The 18,843-nt window shown below is 40.4% G+C and overlaps 1 protein-coding gene across 2 annotated transcripts in view; it reads left to right on the top strand.

Moving 5' to 3' along the window:
- STX7 (syntaxin 7) overlaps positions 1–18,843 on the top strand; it is a 56,729-nt gene that overhangs the window by 2,560 nt on the left and 35,326 nt on the right. For both annotated transcript variants that reach the window (XM_027551573.1, XM_027551575.1), the window contains exon 2: positions 7,364–7,514. In XM_027551573.1, the coding sequence (XP_027407374.1) occupies positions 7,430–7,514 (85 nt within the window). In that variant the 5' untranslated portion in view covers positions 7,364–7,429. The remainder of the gene's footprint in view (positions 1–7,363; positions 7,515–18,843) is intronic.

Below are 18,843 nucleotides of genomic sequence, written 5' to 3'. Positions count from 1 at the left end.
TTAAAAATCCCCTTTGTTCTTTTATTTGTGCTCTTTAGAAACAGTCTTAAGATTCTCAGTACAAATATTGCACTTTGATCCTCTCTTCCCATCTTTCCCTTTGTAATGTTTATATATCCTCATACAATGCTAATTTTTGAGATGTTTGGTGAACACTGTTCAGCAGAACTTTGCTGAAATGGAAATGTTCCATCCGTGAGCTGTCCAAGCCAGTGGCCACACATGTGCGAACACTTGATAGTGCTAGTTTAGATAATGAGGTACAGTTATTCTGAGCCATAAAACTAGGAATTCTGAATGGCCTTTCAGAAGTATACAGCGTGAGTTCTTTGGTGCATTTTAGCTCTGGGCTACGTGCTGGATGGAGAGTGAACATGAAAAGCAGACCTCAGAATAACTTGGTTGATGTAGCCTGTGTGCAAAGATCATACACTTTTAAATCAGTTTATAGTTACCTGTGTATGTATTTCTATGTATTTTATAATATAGTTGGTTGTTTGGATCCTTTATTTCTCATAGCTCATCATCAGGAGAGCCAATCACTGTTGTCTTTTAGATATCACTATGAGCTTTGGCCACCTCATGCGAAGAGTTGACTCCTTGGAAAAGACTCTGATGCTAGGAGGGGTTGAGGGCAGGAGGAGAAGGGGACGACAGAGGATGAGATGGCTGCATGGCATCACTGACTCAATGGATGTGAATCTGAGTGAACTCCGGGAGTTGGTGATGGACAGGGAGGCCTAGCGTGCTGCGATTCATGGGGTTGCAAAGAGTCAAACACGACTGAGCAACTGAACTGAACTGAACTGAACTGATGAGCAGATGAGCAGAATAAGAGAAGATAAGGAAGCTATGCAGCCGTGTTACCTTGATTCATCATGAAGTCACCCCAGGCCTATTTCCCCATCTTCCTTGAGTTTAGCCAGATGTCATACAGGGTCTGCAGAAAGGTGGTAAATTTGGTGTTTCTGAATTGAGTGGGCTCACCTGTCCTTAATTTTGTTGTACAGGGCAGCAACAACATGGTTTTGTGTTTTAAAAATATAGTAGGCTTTAAGATTTAGTTTCAAATTTTAGTTCTTTTCTTACATTAAGTGTGTTGCTTATTCTCATTATGCCTCAGTTTCTTCGTGTAAAAAATCATAATTATTGTCGTACCTATCTCCGTAGGCTTGATGGAAGAATCAACTGAGAAAATAAACATGGAAGTCCTAAACACAATGCTTAGAAAATCATGTTAGCGATAATCTTGTTGAGTTTTTCCTTCCCTTCCATCGATCACAGTTTCTTTTCATTCTTAGCTCAGCACTGAGCCAAGAGACTCAGCACTTCGCCCTTCCTCTGAGGAAATGCAGCCAGTCCAGCAGTGGCGGCCCTTTTGGATGAATGACGCTTAGTTGTCTCACCAGCAGAGCTTCCTCAAATGCAGGCGCTTGAGTAAAGGGATGAGGAACACTGGTAGTTTGTAGCTATTTGGTTGATTCTCTAAAGAGCAGAAAAGGAGACCATAAAAGAAAATAGTGGGAAGGCTTATCCTAGGCTTATTGAGTCTTGAGGGTTAAGGTTAATGCTACCATGAAGTGGCAGTCCATGGGACTCAGTGATCATACTCCCCACTCTGGGGGAGAAAGCGGGCCTCAGCTAATCCTGTGGTCAGGTGGTCCTGAGGCAGGGAAGGTGGTTATGATCTGTTGATGTTGCTCCTGCAGATGCAAGAGCGGAGCTTTCCTTTCTTCTGTGTGGAGTAGGAAAGCTCTTGGTCCCTGGATGTGCATTATCTCATTTGGATCCTGGCCGCAGGCCCAAATGTTAAGTGTCTTCCTCAAAGTAGAGACTTCCCATTTTTGCCAGTGCCACTGGCAGCTGAAAGGCAGTTAGTGAGTTCCTGCAGCTTCAAAGACATAGAGACACTACAGAGAGTGAAGAGTGTGACTTGGAGACGTGGATGTGAGACTCATTTGTTTGTGTGTGGACGGAAGAGCACCCCCAAGAGAGTACATAAAGAAGAAAGAGGAGCATGTTCTCATCAAGTGTGTTTGTGTAGGCCGTGAGCCTAGTTGATAGAGGGAAAGGAGAAAGAAGGATATCAGTGAGCCAGGAGGACGTTGCCCCTGTCTGTACAGTAAAATATTATTTGGCAGTGAACAGGGAGGAGAAGGCAATGGTAACCCACTCCAATGTTCTTGGCTCGAGAATCCCAGGGACAGGGGAGCCTGGTGGGCTGCAGTCTGTGGGGTAGCACAGAATCTGACACAACTGAAGCAACTTAACAACAGCAGCAGCAGTGAACAGGAGGGAAGAATCGATACATGCTGCAACATGAATGGGCCTTGAAAACATGCTGAGAAAAAGAAATCAGTCACAAAAAGAACACATTGTATGTTTCCTTTAATATGAAATGTACAGAACTGGCAAGCCTGTAAAGACATAAAATAGATGAGTGGTGGCCTGCAGCTTAGGAACTTGTTCAGAAATGGGGAGTCACTGCTAATGGGTATCAGCTTTATTTGCGGGGTAAGGAAATGTTCTAGCAGTGATGTCGTGGTTGCACAACTTTTTATTATGAGTGTTTAAAGACACCATTGGATAGTGCACTTTAAATGGGTGAGTGTATGCTCTGTGAATTGTATCTAAGTAAAGCTGTTGTGCTCAGTTTCATCCAGCTCTTTGGACTGCAGTCCACTAGGCACCTCTGTTCATCGCATTCAGGCAAGAATACTGGAGTGGGTTACCATTTCCTTCTCCAGGTAATCTTCCTGACCCAGGGATTAAACCCGCATTTCCTGTGTCTCTTGCATTGGCAGGTAGAATCTTTACTCACTGAACCATCAGGGAAGCCCTTTTCAACCCCCAAGTTCTTATTGGGGGAAAAAAGATGCAAATTTTAAAGATCTAGTTGGTGTTTTGTAGGCAACTTGGGATAGTGTTGATCTCGCTGAATCCCAGATCCAGTGTAGGTTGGGTCCTCAGCTCTTCAGGTGGCTGCAAGCCCAAGTCCAAGGCTACCTGGGAGTAATCTTATTCCTGCTGCCCTGCTGCAGTGGTTCTACTGTTTGAGTAGAAGTTTGATTTACCCTTTTGTGAAATTGGTTTTGGGTCTCTTTCAATTACTTAGTGAAGTCCAAAGGGCTCAGAATAGAGAAACTGGACCTGTCAATCAGGGAGAGAGAATGGAGAGCATCTAAAACCTCCCAGGGATTCAAGTGTGGCCTCGACACAGCAGAGCACAAGCATGGCCCCAGTACTGTTTTTTCTGTCACAGCCGTTCCACTGTTGTACTTCCTACCAGCACCAACCATTAGATCAAAGACACGTATTTCCTTGTGGTCTCTTCCCTCCTGATTACCAGAAATCTCCAGTGGGTTCTTCTTGCAACATATTCAAACCAAACCTAGCATCCAGAGCCCACCCTCTTCTGTGACATCAGTTTTATGGGGCAGCAGGGACAGGTAGCGGAGCAGGCAATGGCACCCCACTCCAGTACTCTTGCCTGGAAAATCCCATGGACGGAGTGTCCATGGGGTCGCTAAGAGACACGACTGAGCGACTTCACTTTCACTTTTCACTTTCATGCATTGGAGAAGGAAATGGCAACCCACTCTAGTGCTCTTGCTTGGAGAATCCCAGGGACGGGGGAGCCTGGTGGGCTGCCGTCTGTGGGGTCACACAGTCAGACATGACTGAAGCGACTTAGCAGCAGCAGCAGCAAGGACAGGTAGTGTTAGAATCAGAACCCTGGAATTGAATCCCACCTCTGCCTACTGGGTCGTTTGGGGTACCTTTCCAGTTACTTAATCTTCATATGCCACAGTTTGCTCATTGGTAAAGCCAGGTTTATTTGTCACTACCTAAAGGGGAGAACTTGAAAATTAAATTAGACAGTCTATGTGAAATGCTTTTCATTTCACAGATGTGCAGTAAATGTTAGGCCATTGCACCTTTTCCTTCTCTGAGTCATCTCCTGCTTACCCGACCATGACGCATCTGATCCAGGGTTGACGGTAGATTTCCCCTTCCTTTGGTAACTGACACACTGCCTTCATGCTGTCCACGGGATCTGGGTCTGTCTGCCTCAGCTTCATGTCTTTGCCTTTGTTGTTTTTCATATAGTCATACTCAGGTATCCAAGTCTTACACCTGAGTTTCATAAATTCTTTTTAGAGAAGAGTGATAGTCATGTTTCCTTTTCCCTATCCCCATCACTTTTGCCCAACACATGACTTTCTACTGATCAACCCACCCACCAGCAGAGATAGGATTCAGTTCCAGGATTCTGGTTCTAAAGCTGCCCATCCTTGCTGCCCCCTAAAACTAATGTCACAGAAGAGGGCAGGCTTGTATTGCTTTCATTGTTTTATATTATTAACTTTATCATTCTTGTAAATGGCAGACTTGATTTGAGCATTCTTTGGTATTGCCTTTCTTTGGAATTGGAATGAAAACTGGCCTTTTCCAGTCCTGTGGCCACTGCTGAGTTTTCCAAATTTGCTGGCATATTGAGTGCAGCACTTTCACAGCATCATCTTTTAGAATTTGAAATAGCTCAAGTGGAATTCATCACCTCCATTAGCTTTGTTTATAGTGATGCTTTTTGAGGCCCACTTGACTTCACATTCCAGGACGTCTGGCTCTAGGTGAGTGATCACACCATCATGATTACCTGGGTCATGAAGATCTTTTCTGTATAGTTCTTCTGTGTATTCTTACCATCTTCATTCCAATTCCAAAGAAAGGCAGTGCCAAAGAATGCTCAAACTACCGCACAATTGTACTCATCTCACACGCTAATCCTGGAGAAGGGATAGGCTACCCACTCCAGTATTCTTGCTTGGAGAATTCCATGGACTGTATAGCCTATGGGGTCGCAAAGAGTCGGACACAACTGAGCAACTTTCACTTCACTCACACACTAGTAAAATAATGCTCAAAATTCTCCAAGCTAGGCTTCAACAGTACGTGAACTGTGAACTTCCATATGTTCAAGCTGGACTTAAAAAGGCAGAGGAACCAGATATCAAATTGCCAACATCCACTGGATCATCGAAAAAGCAAGAGAGTTCCAGAAAAATGTCTACTTCTGCTTTATTGACTATACCAAAGCCTTTGACTGTGTGGATCACAACAAACTGTGGAAAATTGTGAAAGTGATGGGAATACCAGACCACCTGACCTGCCTCTTGAGAAACCTGTATACAGGTCAGGAAGCAACAGTTAGAACTGAACATGGAACAACAGACTGGTTCCAAATAGGAAAAGGAGTACGTCAAGGCTGTATATTGTCACCCTGCTTATTTAGCCTAAATTCTGAGTACATCATGAGAAGCGCTGGGCTGGATGAAGCACAAGCTGGAATCAAGATTGCTGGGAGAAATATAAATCACCTCAGATATGCAGATGACACCACTTTTATGGCAGAAAGCAAAGAAGAACTAAAGAGCCTCTTGAAAAAGTGAAAGAGGACAGTGAAAAAGTTGGCTGTAAACTCAACATTCAGAAAACTAAGATCATGGCATCTGGTCCCATCACTTCATGGGAAATAGATGGGGAAACAGTGGAAACAGGGAGAGACTTTATTTTTCTGGGCTCCAAAATCACTGCAGATGGTGACTGCAGCCATGAATTAAAAGATGCTTGCTCCTTGGAACAAAGATTATGACCAACCTAGACAGCATATTAAAAAGCAGAGATATTACTTTGCCAGCAAAGCTTTGTCTAGTCAAAGCTATGGTTTTTCCAGTAGTCATGTATGGATATGAGAGTTGGACTATAACGAAAGCTAAGCACCGAAAAATTGATGCTTTTGAACTGTGGTGTTGGAGAAGACTCTTGAGAATCCTCTGGACAGCAAGGAGATCCAACCAGTCCATCCTAAAAGAAATCAGACCTGATTATTCATTGGAAGGACTGATGCTGAAGCTGAAACTCCAATATTAGGGCCACGTGATGCGAAGAACTGACTCATTTGAAAAGACCCTGATGCTGGGAAAGATTGAAGGTGGGAGGAGAAGGGGATGACAGAGGATGAGATGGTTGGATGGCATCACCATCTCAACAGACATGAGTCTGAGTAAACTCCAGGAGTTGGTGATGGACAGGGAGGCCTGGCCTGCTGCAGTCCATGGGGTTGCGAAGAGTCGGACACAACTGAGCGACTGAACTGAACTGGTTCAAGCAGATGCTTTCTCTTGATTGTTTTGTTTGCTTGTTCGCAGCTCCCCAGGGCCTAATGTAATGTAGGCTGTGTAGCAGAGTCAGTTAGCATGCTGACTGCCTGCACCTTTACAGTGTTCTGAGCATACTCCATGAAAAGATAGTTCAGGAGTAGTTGAAATTCTTTGCTGTGCATAGTCCTATCCACAGGGACACTCCTTTTTATCCTTTTCCCCTAACTATGACTGATGTGTGGTATGAACTGAAGAAGAACAGACCTTCATTTTACCTGCTTCCTGTGGCAGCTGCCCCACTTAGCTTCCTGTTCTAAGATACTGGCTTCCACAGCAGAATTCTCCTTACTCTTTCAGGGGAATGTGCATGTGATGGGCCTTTTACAGGGTTTATTTCCTTTTTTCTTAACTTTTTGGCTCTGCTCTTTCAAATTGAACCTTTTTTCCCATTAAAATCAGAGACCCATTAGTGAGCTGTTCCTGTGTTAAGTTAAATGAGATAAAATGAAATTTCTGGGGAAAGCCTGAAATGGGTGTGCCATATAATTCATAATTGAATTCCTCTTCTCTGCCAGGAATTATTTTAAATGTTGGAGAAAGAAACATAAATAGTATGTGGACCCTGGCCTATAGTTGCTCACAGTTTAGTTAAGAAGGAAATATACAAATGGTTAAAATGATACACAGAAAAGGCACTTGCTAAGTCATCCTTTGCGAGATCAAAGATGTTTCCAAAGGGAATGGACAATTTGAACCTTATTTTCTTTAACATGTTTAATTCAGTTCTGTCCTATAAAGTCCATTTTTAAGAATATCAACATGTGAGTTTTACTCTTTGAAGAGTTCCTTTGCTAAATTTCAACCCTGTTAGGTACATCAAATTTGTAAAATGTATCTGAAACTCCAGTACTTTGGCCACCTCATGCGAAGAGTTGACTCACTGGAAAAGACTCTGATGCTGGGAGGGATTGGGGGCAGGAAGAAAAGGGGACGACAGAGGATGAGACGGCTGGATGGCATCACCGACTCGATGGACGTGAGTTTGAGTGAACTCTGGGAGTTGGTGATGGACAGGGAGGCCTGGCGTGCGGCGATTCATGGGGTCACAAAGAGTCGGACATGACTGAGCAACTGAACTGAACTGAAGGAGTAACTTTAAAATAGGTATAACTATGTGACTTTTCTTTTATGTTATTTAGGTGACTGCTGAGAAAACTGCACTGCTCACCAACAGCTGATGAAATTAGCGAACAAGCAAAGCAACCATGTCTTACACTCCAGGTGTTGGTGGTGACCCCGCCCAGTTGGCCCAGCGTATCTCTTCCAACATCCAGAAGATCACACAATGCTGTGAGTTGAGTTTTAAATTGACTTCACTATTTGTTGTCAGTTCTTCATGAGAACTTGGTGGAGATTCAGAAATGGACAACTAGTGTTCCTCCAAGAAGAGATTCTCTTTAGAATGAATGTAAGAAATAATTACGTTAGAAGAGATAACACTTAACTGCATTTTTCTGTAGTGTGTTAGGCAGCTAATAAATGTTCATTAATGAAAGATTTACAGATGTAGATACCAAGGTTTGCTTTAAAACTATGTGATTCTAGATGAGATCTGATGAAATCTCCTAGCTTTGGAACTTGGAAGCACTTTCAAATTTTAGGAACTTTTGTTTATTAAAAATAAAATCTGACTGGATATGATTTAGGTTAATTTTGTCAGGGTAAATGTGTAGTATATTATTAAGGACAGGGATGAACTAAAGCAGGGGTATTGTTATCTCCTGAGGCAGATGTAGAAGATAACTCGATTCCCCACAAATTATCCTTTGCTGTACTTGTCAAAGACGGAATACTAGAAAACTAGTTTAATGTGGCATATTGTTAGGAATTATTACTTCTCAGAGTATATATAATAATTTTTTTTTTAAAAATCACAGATCTGATCTATAGGTTTATTTGACTTTTTGTTTCTGAATCACAGCTAATCCTATACCTGGATCATTCTAGTCATTTTGCAATCAGTATTTTGGTCGTCCAGACTTACCTAAACTCTTTCAGGATATATTAACCTACATAGTTGTATTTTTCAGCCTACTTCATTAAGGCTACTCTGTTTGCCAGAGTGCTGACACACTGGAACATCTGAAATGTTTTCAGATGACCAACTGTGTTTCTGTAATCATTAACTTCCCAACAGTTATTACTCTACCTGAAAGATTGAAGTGAGATATTAGTGTGTTTTGGAGTCAAAGGGAGTAAATTAGATTACAGATGATTCTAAAAAAGTGCTGCTATGCTCAGCAGTGTAAGGTAACTCATATTGCGATTTGGAGTAACTCTAGTTTTCTTTGGCTGTTCTTGGAGGAGCAAGGAAGGGAGTAGCGTGGAGGTCCCACCTTATCCCCGAGAGTCCGTAGGATCGGTGCACTGACGGTTGTTCCAGTTTGTCCAGGGGCACCAGTGTTGGCTCCACCTTGCTCTTCTGGCTGCAGATCTGTTCTTGTAGTTAACTAAAAGGGCCTCTCCTTTCTGTGGCTCCCTGGCTGCTGATTAGAAATAATGCTAGTCTGCCTCAGGCTACCTATGGGAAGATAAAGAGAGTTTATAATTTTAATTTGCATATGTGGAAAATCAGGACCTTTATCCAAGAAGGGAGGCCAGGAGGTCTTTTTCCATAGGATAGGATTGGTATCTTATGTTGGGAAAGCTAAATGGCGTCAGGAATTCTGGGAAGAAGATGGGAATGACTGTAGTGCCCAGAGATTACAGAAGCAGTGTGCACTTAGTGGTATGAAGGATGCATGGATGGGAAATGGTGTGTGAGCTTGAACTGGAAGGAAGATAGAGTTAACTTCAGTTAGGTCAAGCTCCCTCAGAAAGAGATCGGTTTATGAGGTAAATTGGACCAGAGTTGCATACTCATGGCATGGTTGATAGCTAAATATGTGACTACATTGTGGTTTGGGGCAGTCTTGGAGTATGTGGAAGGGTGAAGAGAAGACCCGAAACTCTTGTTTTTAATAGCCTTGTGAAGAGCCGTTAAAGAGACTGGGACTGTTCAACTCTGGGAAGGTACAGTCACCACCTTCAGATATTTGAAGCACTATCTTGTCTGAAACACAAGGAATATACCTGCTTGATCATAGAGTTCTCCACAGATGAACAGAGCCACAGTAGTCAGTCTTCAGCTTACGAAGGAGTAAGGGCATTTGAGCAATCCTAGTTGTTAAGAGATAGAATTGTCTACCTCAGAAGCAGTGCAGTTCTGAGCAGCATATCGTGGTAAGATATTTCTCAGGTCTGTTACTCAGAGTTTTAGATACCTGAATAATGGTTCAGACTGAGTGACTTTAAAGTTTTGATATTAAGTCTTTATTCATTCAGCAAATAATTTATTGAGCCCCAACTGCTTGCTCGTCACTGTTTAAGACCCTGGGTATCCAGCAGTAAACAAGATCCAAACGGTCCTGTTCTGTAGTTTCCAGTGTGAGGAGAAACCAGTGGTTTTTTTTTTTTTTTTTTTTTAATTAATGAGCAACTTAATTTCCCATGAAGGAAAAAAAATAATGAGAGTCATGTGAGAGCAGGTGATTAGGGAGAAGCTGCCTTAGCTTAGAGAATCCTCTGAATGCAGAAGAGGAGGGGCTGATAGTGAGAAGATACTGGGGAAGAGCAATTAGTTGGAAGCCTGCTAACAGCTGGAAAACTACTAACAGCTGGTAGTTTTAAAAAGCAGTCCAGAGCTTAGGGTGTTCAGAAAACAGGAAAAAAAGAAAAATCCAGTGTGGCTGATGCACAGCACTTGAGGCAAGAGTGGCAAGAGACAGAACTGGGAGAGGAGGCCAGTCAGGTCACCTAGAGCTGTGGAGGCCATGTGAGGCCTTGTGGAGCTTAGATTTCAGTCCAAGAGGCAGGGAAGAGACAGAATCAGATCTGCACGTTGGAAAGATTACTTTGGCTGCTGCTTAGTAAATAGACTTTGAGGAAATAGAAAGAGGACACCCTGGCTATGGCAGGGTTTTGAAGAGAGAGGTGTTGCCTTGCCCCAGAGTGGTAGCTGGGGAGGTGGCGAGAAGTGCTGGATGTACTGTGGAGGCACAGACAGCAGGACTTGTAATGCTTGGGGTGGGGTGGGGGCGAGAGGGAGAGAGGAGATCTGGGTGATGCCATGGTTTTTGCATTGAGCAGCCAAGTGGATGGTGGTGAGTATGTACTAAGATGGGAAGAACAACAGTTCAGGAGATGTGGGAGAATTTTGTTTTGGCCAAGTAAATTTTGAGGTGTCTTTTAAACATCTAAATGGAGGTGTCAAACATCTAGTTTAGATACATGAGTTTGGAGACCAGAGTGGCATCAGAATACAAATGATATTTTAAACTATAAATCTAAAATAATCACATAGAAGGGAGTAGAATTCAGAGGGCTGGAGCATTAAAAAAAAAAATGTAGATGTTGGGAAAGCAAGGAGAAAACAGCATAGTCAGGGAAGGAATGACCATTAAGTTAAGAAGAAAATCAGTCTCTGCTGGGGAAATTAAAAAGAGTGTTTTAAGGATGGGTGAGGCATCATGTGTCTAATGTTGCCAAGACATCGAATAAGATGAAAACAGAGAATTGAATCTGGCAAACTAGTGACTTTGAAAGAATAAATCCCTGGATATATTCCAGGGATGAAAAGCTGGTTCAGTCTCCGCAGATCAGACCATGTGATGCATACAGTGCATTAACAAAATGAAGGATAAAAATCATATGATCGTTTCAGTAAATAGAGAAAAAACATTTGACGGAATTTAACATCCATTTATGATAAACTCTCAACAAAGATGGGTATGGAGGGAACTTACTTCAACATAGTAACATCCATAGTAACAAGCCTGCAGCTAACATCATACTCAATGGTGAAAAGCTAAAAAGCTTTTCCTCCAAGATCAGGAACAAGCATAAGGATACCCATTATTGCCATTTTCATTCAAAAGTATTGGAAATCCTGGACAGAGCATTAGGCAAGAAAAATAAATAGAAGACTTCCAAATTGGAAAGGAAGAAGTAAAACTCACTATTTGCAGATGACATGATAAATATATATAGAAAACCCTGAAGACTCCATCAAAAAACTAGTATGACTAATAAAATATAGAACTAATATAAACAAATTTAGTGATGTTGCAGGTTATAAAATCAATACTCAAAATCCGTTGTGTTTCTATACACTAAAAACAAATTATCAGAAAGAGAAATTAAGAAAATCCCATTTACAATTGTATCAGAAGGGAATAAATTTAACCAGGGATATATATTGAAAAATACCAGACATTAAGAAAAGAAATTGAAGGAGACACATGTAAATGGAGAGCTATTCCATGCTTATGGATAAGAACACTTAATATTATGTCCATATTATCCAATGTAATCTACAAATTCAGTGTAATCCCTATCAAAATTACGATGGTATTTTTCATAGAATAAACAATCTTAACATTTATATTGCAAAACATCCTGAATAACCAAAACAATCTTGGGGAGAAAAAAAAAAAAGCTGGAGTAATCACACTCTCTGATTTCAAACTATTACAGAGCTATAGCAATTAAAACAGTATGGTATTGGTATTAAAAACAGACACATAGGTCAATGAAAAAGAATGGAGGGTCCAGAAATAAACCCATGTATATATTATCAATTAATTTACAATAAAGCCAAAAATATACAGTACAAAAAGGAGTCTCTTCAATAAATTGTGTTGGGAAAACTGGACAGACACATGGAAGAGAATGAAACAGGACCACCAGCTTACACTAATATGCAAAAATTAACTCAGAATGGTATAGACTTGAACATAAGGCCTGAACTACACAACTCCTAGAAGAAAACATAGGTGGTGGGCTCCTTCATATAGGTCTCAGCAATGATTTTTTAAATTTGACAACAAAAGTGAAACCTACAAAAGCAAACATATGTGGGACTATATCAAACTAAACCGCATAGCAAAGGAAACCAAAAAGACAAGAAATAACAGGTGTTGATGAGGATGTGGAGAAAAGGGAACCCTTATGCACTGTCTGTGGGAATGTAAATTGGTGCTACCACTATGGAAAACTGTATTGGAGGTTCCTCAAAAAATGAAAAGTAAAGTTACCACTGTGCTGTTGTGTTAGTCACTCAGTCATACCTAATGCTTTGTGACATCATGGGCTGTAGCCTGCCAGGCTCCTCTGTTTATGGCATTCTCCAGGCAATAATATTGGAGTGGGTTGCCATTTTCTCCTCCACGGGATCTTCCCAACCCAGAGATCAAACCCTAGCCTCCCATATTGCAGGCAGATTCTTTACCGTTTGATCCGCCAGGGATTCCCATATGATCCAGCAGTTCTACATTTGGATTTTTATCCAAAGAAAACAGAAATGCTAGCTTGAAAGTGTGTCTCACTCCCATGTTCATTACAGCTTTATTTACAATAGCCAAGGTATGGAAGCAACCTGTGTCCATTGATGGCTGAATGGATAAAGATGATGTGGTGGATAGATAGATATACACAGTGGAACATTATTCAGCCATTAAAAAAACCCGAAATCTTGCCATTTGTGACCACATGGATAGACCTCAAGTGCACTGTATTAGGTCAGAGAAGGGGGCAATTACTGTATGATCTTTCTTGCATGTGAAATTAAAAAAAAAAAAACAAAAAAAAAAACTCAAACCAAACAACCCCTAAACTTCTGCATATGGAGAACAGATTGGTGGTTGTCAGGGGTGAGGGGTGGAAGAAATCAGTCAAGGGGGTCAAAAGGTAAAAAAATATATATATATATATTTAACTAAATAGAAGATGGTTCACAGATTTGGAAAATTCAAAAAAAAAAAAAAGAAAGGCAGTGTCCTATCCATGTTCCTTGTGTAGATGGAGAAAAGGAGGCAGAAGGACTGACCTGTTCCACTTAAAGGGACTTCCCAGCACCCTCTCACCTCTGTGTATATTACTGACCAGAACTGAGAGTCACATGGCTACTGCCAGGAAGGCCGAAAGCATCTTTTAGCTGGATTGCAGTGCGCTCACTAAAAATGGGGATTGCTCCATTTGAGAGAAAAGGGATAAATAAATCAATTATTTAGGAGGCAACTAGTAGATTCTACCATAGAAATACAAAGATGATCAAAGAAAAGGTGCATTTTTTTCCTACTATACAAGGGAGATTCTGGTGAGAGTATACTTGTGAAAGAATTGTCTTTGAAGGTGAGAGACTATGGGGAATGGACCACTGATAAGTGGTTTGCCTTTTTATCCACCGTGCAGATTTGTTGCAAAGTGTGGTGTGGACTCGAAATTTGATGGGTAAAGATGGAAAGTTTCTGAGTTCTGAACAAAATAGGAGGCACAGGCACCAGATAGGTAGTGAGAGAGAAAGCTGTTAGAAGTTTATGGAAAGAAGAGAAAGTAAACTTCTTGAAGTTTTGACAGTTGAAAGAATGAGTGTACCAGGGAAGCAGAGGAAGGTTGTCTTTTTTAAATTCTAAGATTAAATGTTTAAATGATGGGAAGTTTAGATTTCAGTAGAGCAAGTTACTGCTAAAAATCTAACCTACCATCAAGTGTGCATTACTGATAAGGGCTCTGCAGAAATCACATGGAAGTGAAAGGGAGAAGTGTGAAATTTCAGTTCACTTTTTCCCCCATCTGGTAATGCTAATAATATTGAATGTGATTGAATAAGATGATACTTTGCACCCCATTTAGGTGCTTCTCTTCACACTACATTTGCATCTTTTGAATTTGTGTCAGTACAAATTATCTAATTTTACAGAAGAAATCAGAAGATGCTGTAAGTAAGGAAATATCCTCATATTTAGAATATGTACATCTATTCAACTGAAGCTAAAGTCTTCCTGAGGATTGCAGTGGGAAAATTTATTTTCATATTAATTTTGATTAAGATCAATGAAAACATATAAAATACTAAATTGTATGGTTTAATTTATACCAAAAAAAAAATATTGAGTTGTATGGTTTAATTTATACCAAAAATAGCAGTCAAAAGGCTTAATTCTTGGAGGAACCCCAAAACAGCATTTCATAAAATTGGAATTTTGTGAGTTTTAAAAACAGTATTCTGGCAGTCCTGTTTTGCAAAATGTAGGGTAGAGGAAACAAAATGTTTTTAAACTTAAGTAGGTTTTTTTTCCCTCCCTATTAAGCTACTTTTTGTTACAAATAATCTCTAGTCTTGTTGATTTGCTTTACTCATGATGTATTTAAACCACATTACAATAATATAATTTATATTAAGCATAAAATATTTAAATATTCTAAATATGTAAATGTAAAATATGTTAGAAATTAAATTATGTTAAAATAATATCACTTTCTAAGTATATGCAGTAAATAGATTTAATAAACTAGAACTTTATTAGAGATTTCTCTGTGGAGCATTTAAAATGATTAAGAACCTGTTTTTATCCTAAGGGAGAAAGTGTTCTGTTGACTGTGAGTCAGCAAGGTGTTTGTGCTCCATTTTGACAGTATTCTCTATCTCTGGCCTTAACACGGAATTAAATCTTTCTTAGTGCAGTGTTCTAGGCAACCATTCCCAATAGACTGAAGTTGACGTACAAATAAAACCGATTGTTATCCAAAGACCAGAAGATCATAGTGCGTCAAAGACATGCTTAGATTTAGTTCTCAAACTTTAGATTTAGTTCTCAAGTTATTTTTTTAAACAGTACTATTTTCATTAACAGAATGAGGAAGGGAGATATACACTCGTTTACCCTTTAACATCTGTATTTTGTTTGGGACATCCTACCTGTGACATCCGGGACAAGGATAAGCAAGTCTCTGTGGGTTGAAAAGGCTTGAGCCTACTATATGAGGTGAACCAGAAGAGGGTGTTTCACAGGGCCCCTTCATCCTGGTGCAAACACACACAATTCAGAGAAGGACTCAGGACACATGGAACACACAGAAAGAATGCATGTTTTTGAAAGAAACAGATAAATATATTGACATCCCATCACATAATTAAAGACTTTTTTTAATTTTAAAAAATAGAAGTATTTTATACACACACATGTATATAGAGAGAGTTGTTATAGAAATTATTTAACTATATGCAGAGTACATCATAGAAACACTGGGCTGGAAGAAGCACAATCTGGAATCAAGATTGCTGGGAGAAATATCAATAACCTCAGATATGCAGATGACACCACCCTTATGGCAGAAAGTGAAGAGGAACTAAGAAGTCTCTTGATGAAAGTGAAAGAGGAGAGTGAAAAAGTTGGCTTAAAGCTCAACATTCAGAAAACAAAGATCATGGCATCTGGTCCCATCCCTTCATGGGAAATAGATGGGGAAACAGTGGAAACAGTGTCTGACTTTATTTTTGGGGGCTCCAAAATCATGGCAGATGGTGAAATTAAAAGATGCTTACTCCTTGGAAGGAAAGTTATAACTAACCTAGATAGCATATTAAAAAGCAGAGATATTACTTTGACAACAAAGGTCCGTCTAGTCAAGGCTGTGGTTTTTCCAGTAGTCATGTATGGATGTGAGAGTTGGACTGTGAAGAAAGCTGAACTCTGAAGAATTGATGCTTTTGAGCTGTAGTGAAGGAAAAGACTCTTGAGAGTCCCTTGGACTGCAAGGAGATCCAACCAGTCCATTCTAAAGGAGATCAGTCCTGGGTATTCATTGGAAGGACTGATGCTGAGGCTGAAACTCCAATACTTTGGCCACCTCATGCGAAGAGTTGACTCATTGGAAAAGACCCTGATGCTGGGAGGGATTGGGGGCAGGAGGAGAAGGGGACGACAGAGGATGAGATGGCTGGATGGCATCACCGACTCAATGGACATGAGTTTGGGTGGACTCCGGGAGTTGGTGATGGACAGGGAGGCCTGGCGTGCTGCAATTCATGGGGTCGCGAAGAGTCGGACACAACTGAGCGACTGAACTGAACTGTATAGAAATTATTAGTGTAGCTCAGTAAATTATGTTACAATACCACACATCAGGAAGTAGAACATTGCCAGCCTCTTGTAGACCTTCTCATGCTTAGAGCCCATCCATACTGTCCATAGATCACCAGCGTCCTGACTTCTAATGTCACCAATTAACCTTCCTAGTTCTTAACTTTATCTAATGGAATCAAGTAATTTATGTTAAACTTCTTTCTCCCATTAGGTTTGTGCACTTTCTAAGTATTGTTGCATCTGTATTGTTACAGGTAGCTGTCAGTCCTTTGTTTTCATTACTGTATTCAGACATACCATATCTAGTTTTTCTTTCTACTGTTGCTGGACGTTTGGAGTGTTTCTGTGTTTTTGCTTTGTTTTGTTTTTTTCCTTTTATGAACAATGCTGAGCACTCTTGTACATTGTTTTGTTTCATGTCTGTGTCTGGGAATTGGGTTGCAGTGTCGTAGGATAATGTGTATGCTCAACTGTAGTCGATACAGGAAACCAGTTACCCAAGTAGTGGCCCCACCAGCCACTGTATTCGTTTATGTTGCTCCAAATTCTTGCCAATATTTGACATCTGCAGTCTTTTAAATTTTACCCATTTTAGCCACGGTTGTGTCCCATTGTGATTTATATTGCAGTTCCCTGATTAGAACCAGACTTTTCAGAATTTCGCTGAGTGGGGAAAATCAATGAGACAATAGGGAAAGTTTCTAATTAGGCAAGCTCTGTGTGCATGCATGCACATTTCCTGAAATCAGATCCAGAGAGCAGTGTGACCTGAGTAAGCTGTCTAGTCTTCCAGAGCATGATTTTCTTATATATTTTTTCTGTGGGCTGGATTATGGTCTGTTCTAACTTTAACAGGCTATGATTTTAACCAAGTGAAATTGGTTAAACCAAGTAAAAAAATAAAAGTCCTGAGAGCTCTTCTAACATATGTGAGATTCTTCTCTTTGGTATTAAGAAACCAGTTGCCACATCTGGACCCTTCGTGCATGCTTTTAAATTCCCATAATGGAAACAGTTATCTGTAAGTTAGAACTAGAATTCCACTAAGAGCTATGTATTATTTCTAAATATTAAGAGGTGGGAGAATTGCAGTCACAAGGGATTCTGGAGTGAATCATGTCATAATTATCTTAAGTTATGAGTTGAAGGAAATTGATAGATAGAAATGACCACAGCTGACCACGAAACACATTTGTTGAGGTAAAAATTTACTGTACATATATATTACAGTAAGTCTTACCAGTGCTAATAAGAATTCTGTCATTTGAGTATTGGTTTAAAGAATCATCTAAAAGAGGAAGTTGGAGAGTGGCTAAAGCTTGCCTTTGGAAAAGAACCAAAAAAAAGATCCATTGGTAACTTTATAAAATATGAATGTGTACGTGTAGAAGTTTTCTTAGCAGAAAAAATATGCGTGATATGTCATATGTGTTCCAGAAGATTTGAGAAGTCAGGACTTTGTAGGGGGGCGTAAAATGTGTGAACTGAAGCCCATATTATAAATATTAAGGGAAGGTGACTGAAAAAAGATTTATGTTGAATCTTCATTGTTTTATTTTTTTTAATCATATATCTCCTATAGATTAAAGCTGTTGATCCAACACAGATTTGTTTAGATTTGAAGTAAATATTATTGGTTTCTCTGTTGTGATTTCTTTCCTTGTTTATTGAGAAGGATCGGCGCCTGGCTCTTATTCTCAGGAGGTCCTTAGGACTTTGAGATGAAACATAAAAATCTCTATAGTGGTGTGAGCCCTTTTGTTTCTTTTGAGAATGAATGCAGTTCTTTTAACTACAGTCTGGTGAAGAACACTCTTTTTGCACCTTAACACATGACTGCAAAAAAGGGAAGCTGGTATCATCAACTTCTCCTTTTTGGTTGCCAGAGCAGACTTTTCTTTAAAAAGAATCACCAGTCCTGAGAAGTTAATAAATTGACTGAAATGGCGTATTTACCTAGGAAATGGAGGTGTTTCCTTCCTTTTCCTAGGGCGATTGGTTGGTGGGTGTTGGTGGAAGGGAAAGCAGTTTATAGAAGGAAACGAGTAGAAAACATGTTCTCTCTCTCCACCCGTCCCTCCCTCCCTTCCTTAAAATGCGATATATCTACTTCTGATGTCACATGTCTGAAAATACCTGGTTGAATTTTTTTCCTCTTGAGGAGAAAAGCTTCAGTAGCTTTGAATTCACTGTTGTGATTTTCTTCGCCTAAGGTGTTGACATGGAACAGAGGTAGGGGTAAAAATTCATGTCTTAATCCAAGGGAATCTGAACAAAGAGCAGCCACCCTTTCTTCTCTCTGGTGATTTTGCCCACGTGACTGAAAACGAGTGTGGTTTACAACTGAATGTGAGTGAACGCTTTCTGTTTGTTTTAGGAACTAAAATTTATTTTACGAGCTAAAATAAAGATACAGCTCCAGGGAGCTCTGTCCCTCACTGCCCCCGTATGTAAACCACTGTCCTGAACGTGAACTTTCTTACCCTTGGTCCCAAACTCCGTCCCTAGTTGTGTGTAGTTTTTGCTCCCCGTTTGCAACCTAAATGCACACCCTGTTGGTCCTACCTGCCAAATCTGTCCTTTCCCCTCTGCCTCTGCTGTCACCACGCAGGTCCCAGCTCCTACTCTTTCTTCTCTGGGTGATAGCAGCCTCTGAATTGTACCCCCGGCTCCCATTCCTGCCCACCTGCAGTCTCTTCTCCACACTGTAGCCG

Source organism: Bos indicus x Bos taurus, chromosome 9 (assembly GCF_003369695.1).
Source record: "Bos indicus x Bos taurus breed Angus x Brahman F1 hybrid chromosome 9, Bos_hybrid_MaternalHap_v2.0, whole genome shotgun sequence".
Classification (NCBI taxonomy): Eukaryota; Metazoa; Chordata; class Mammalia; order Artiodactyla; family Bovidae; genus Bos; species Bos indicus x Bos taurus.
Note: the sequence above shows the minus strand (reverse complement) of the source record. Positions and strands in the feature narration are given on the sequence as shown.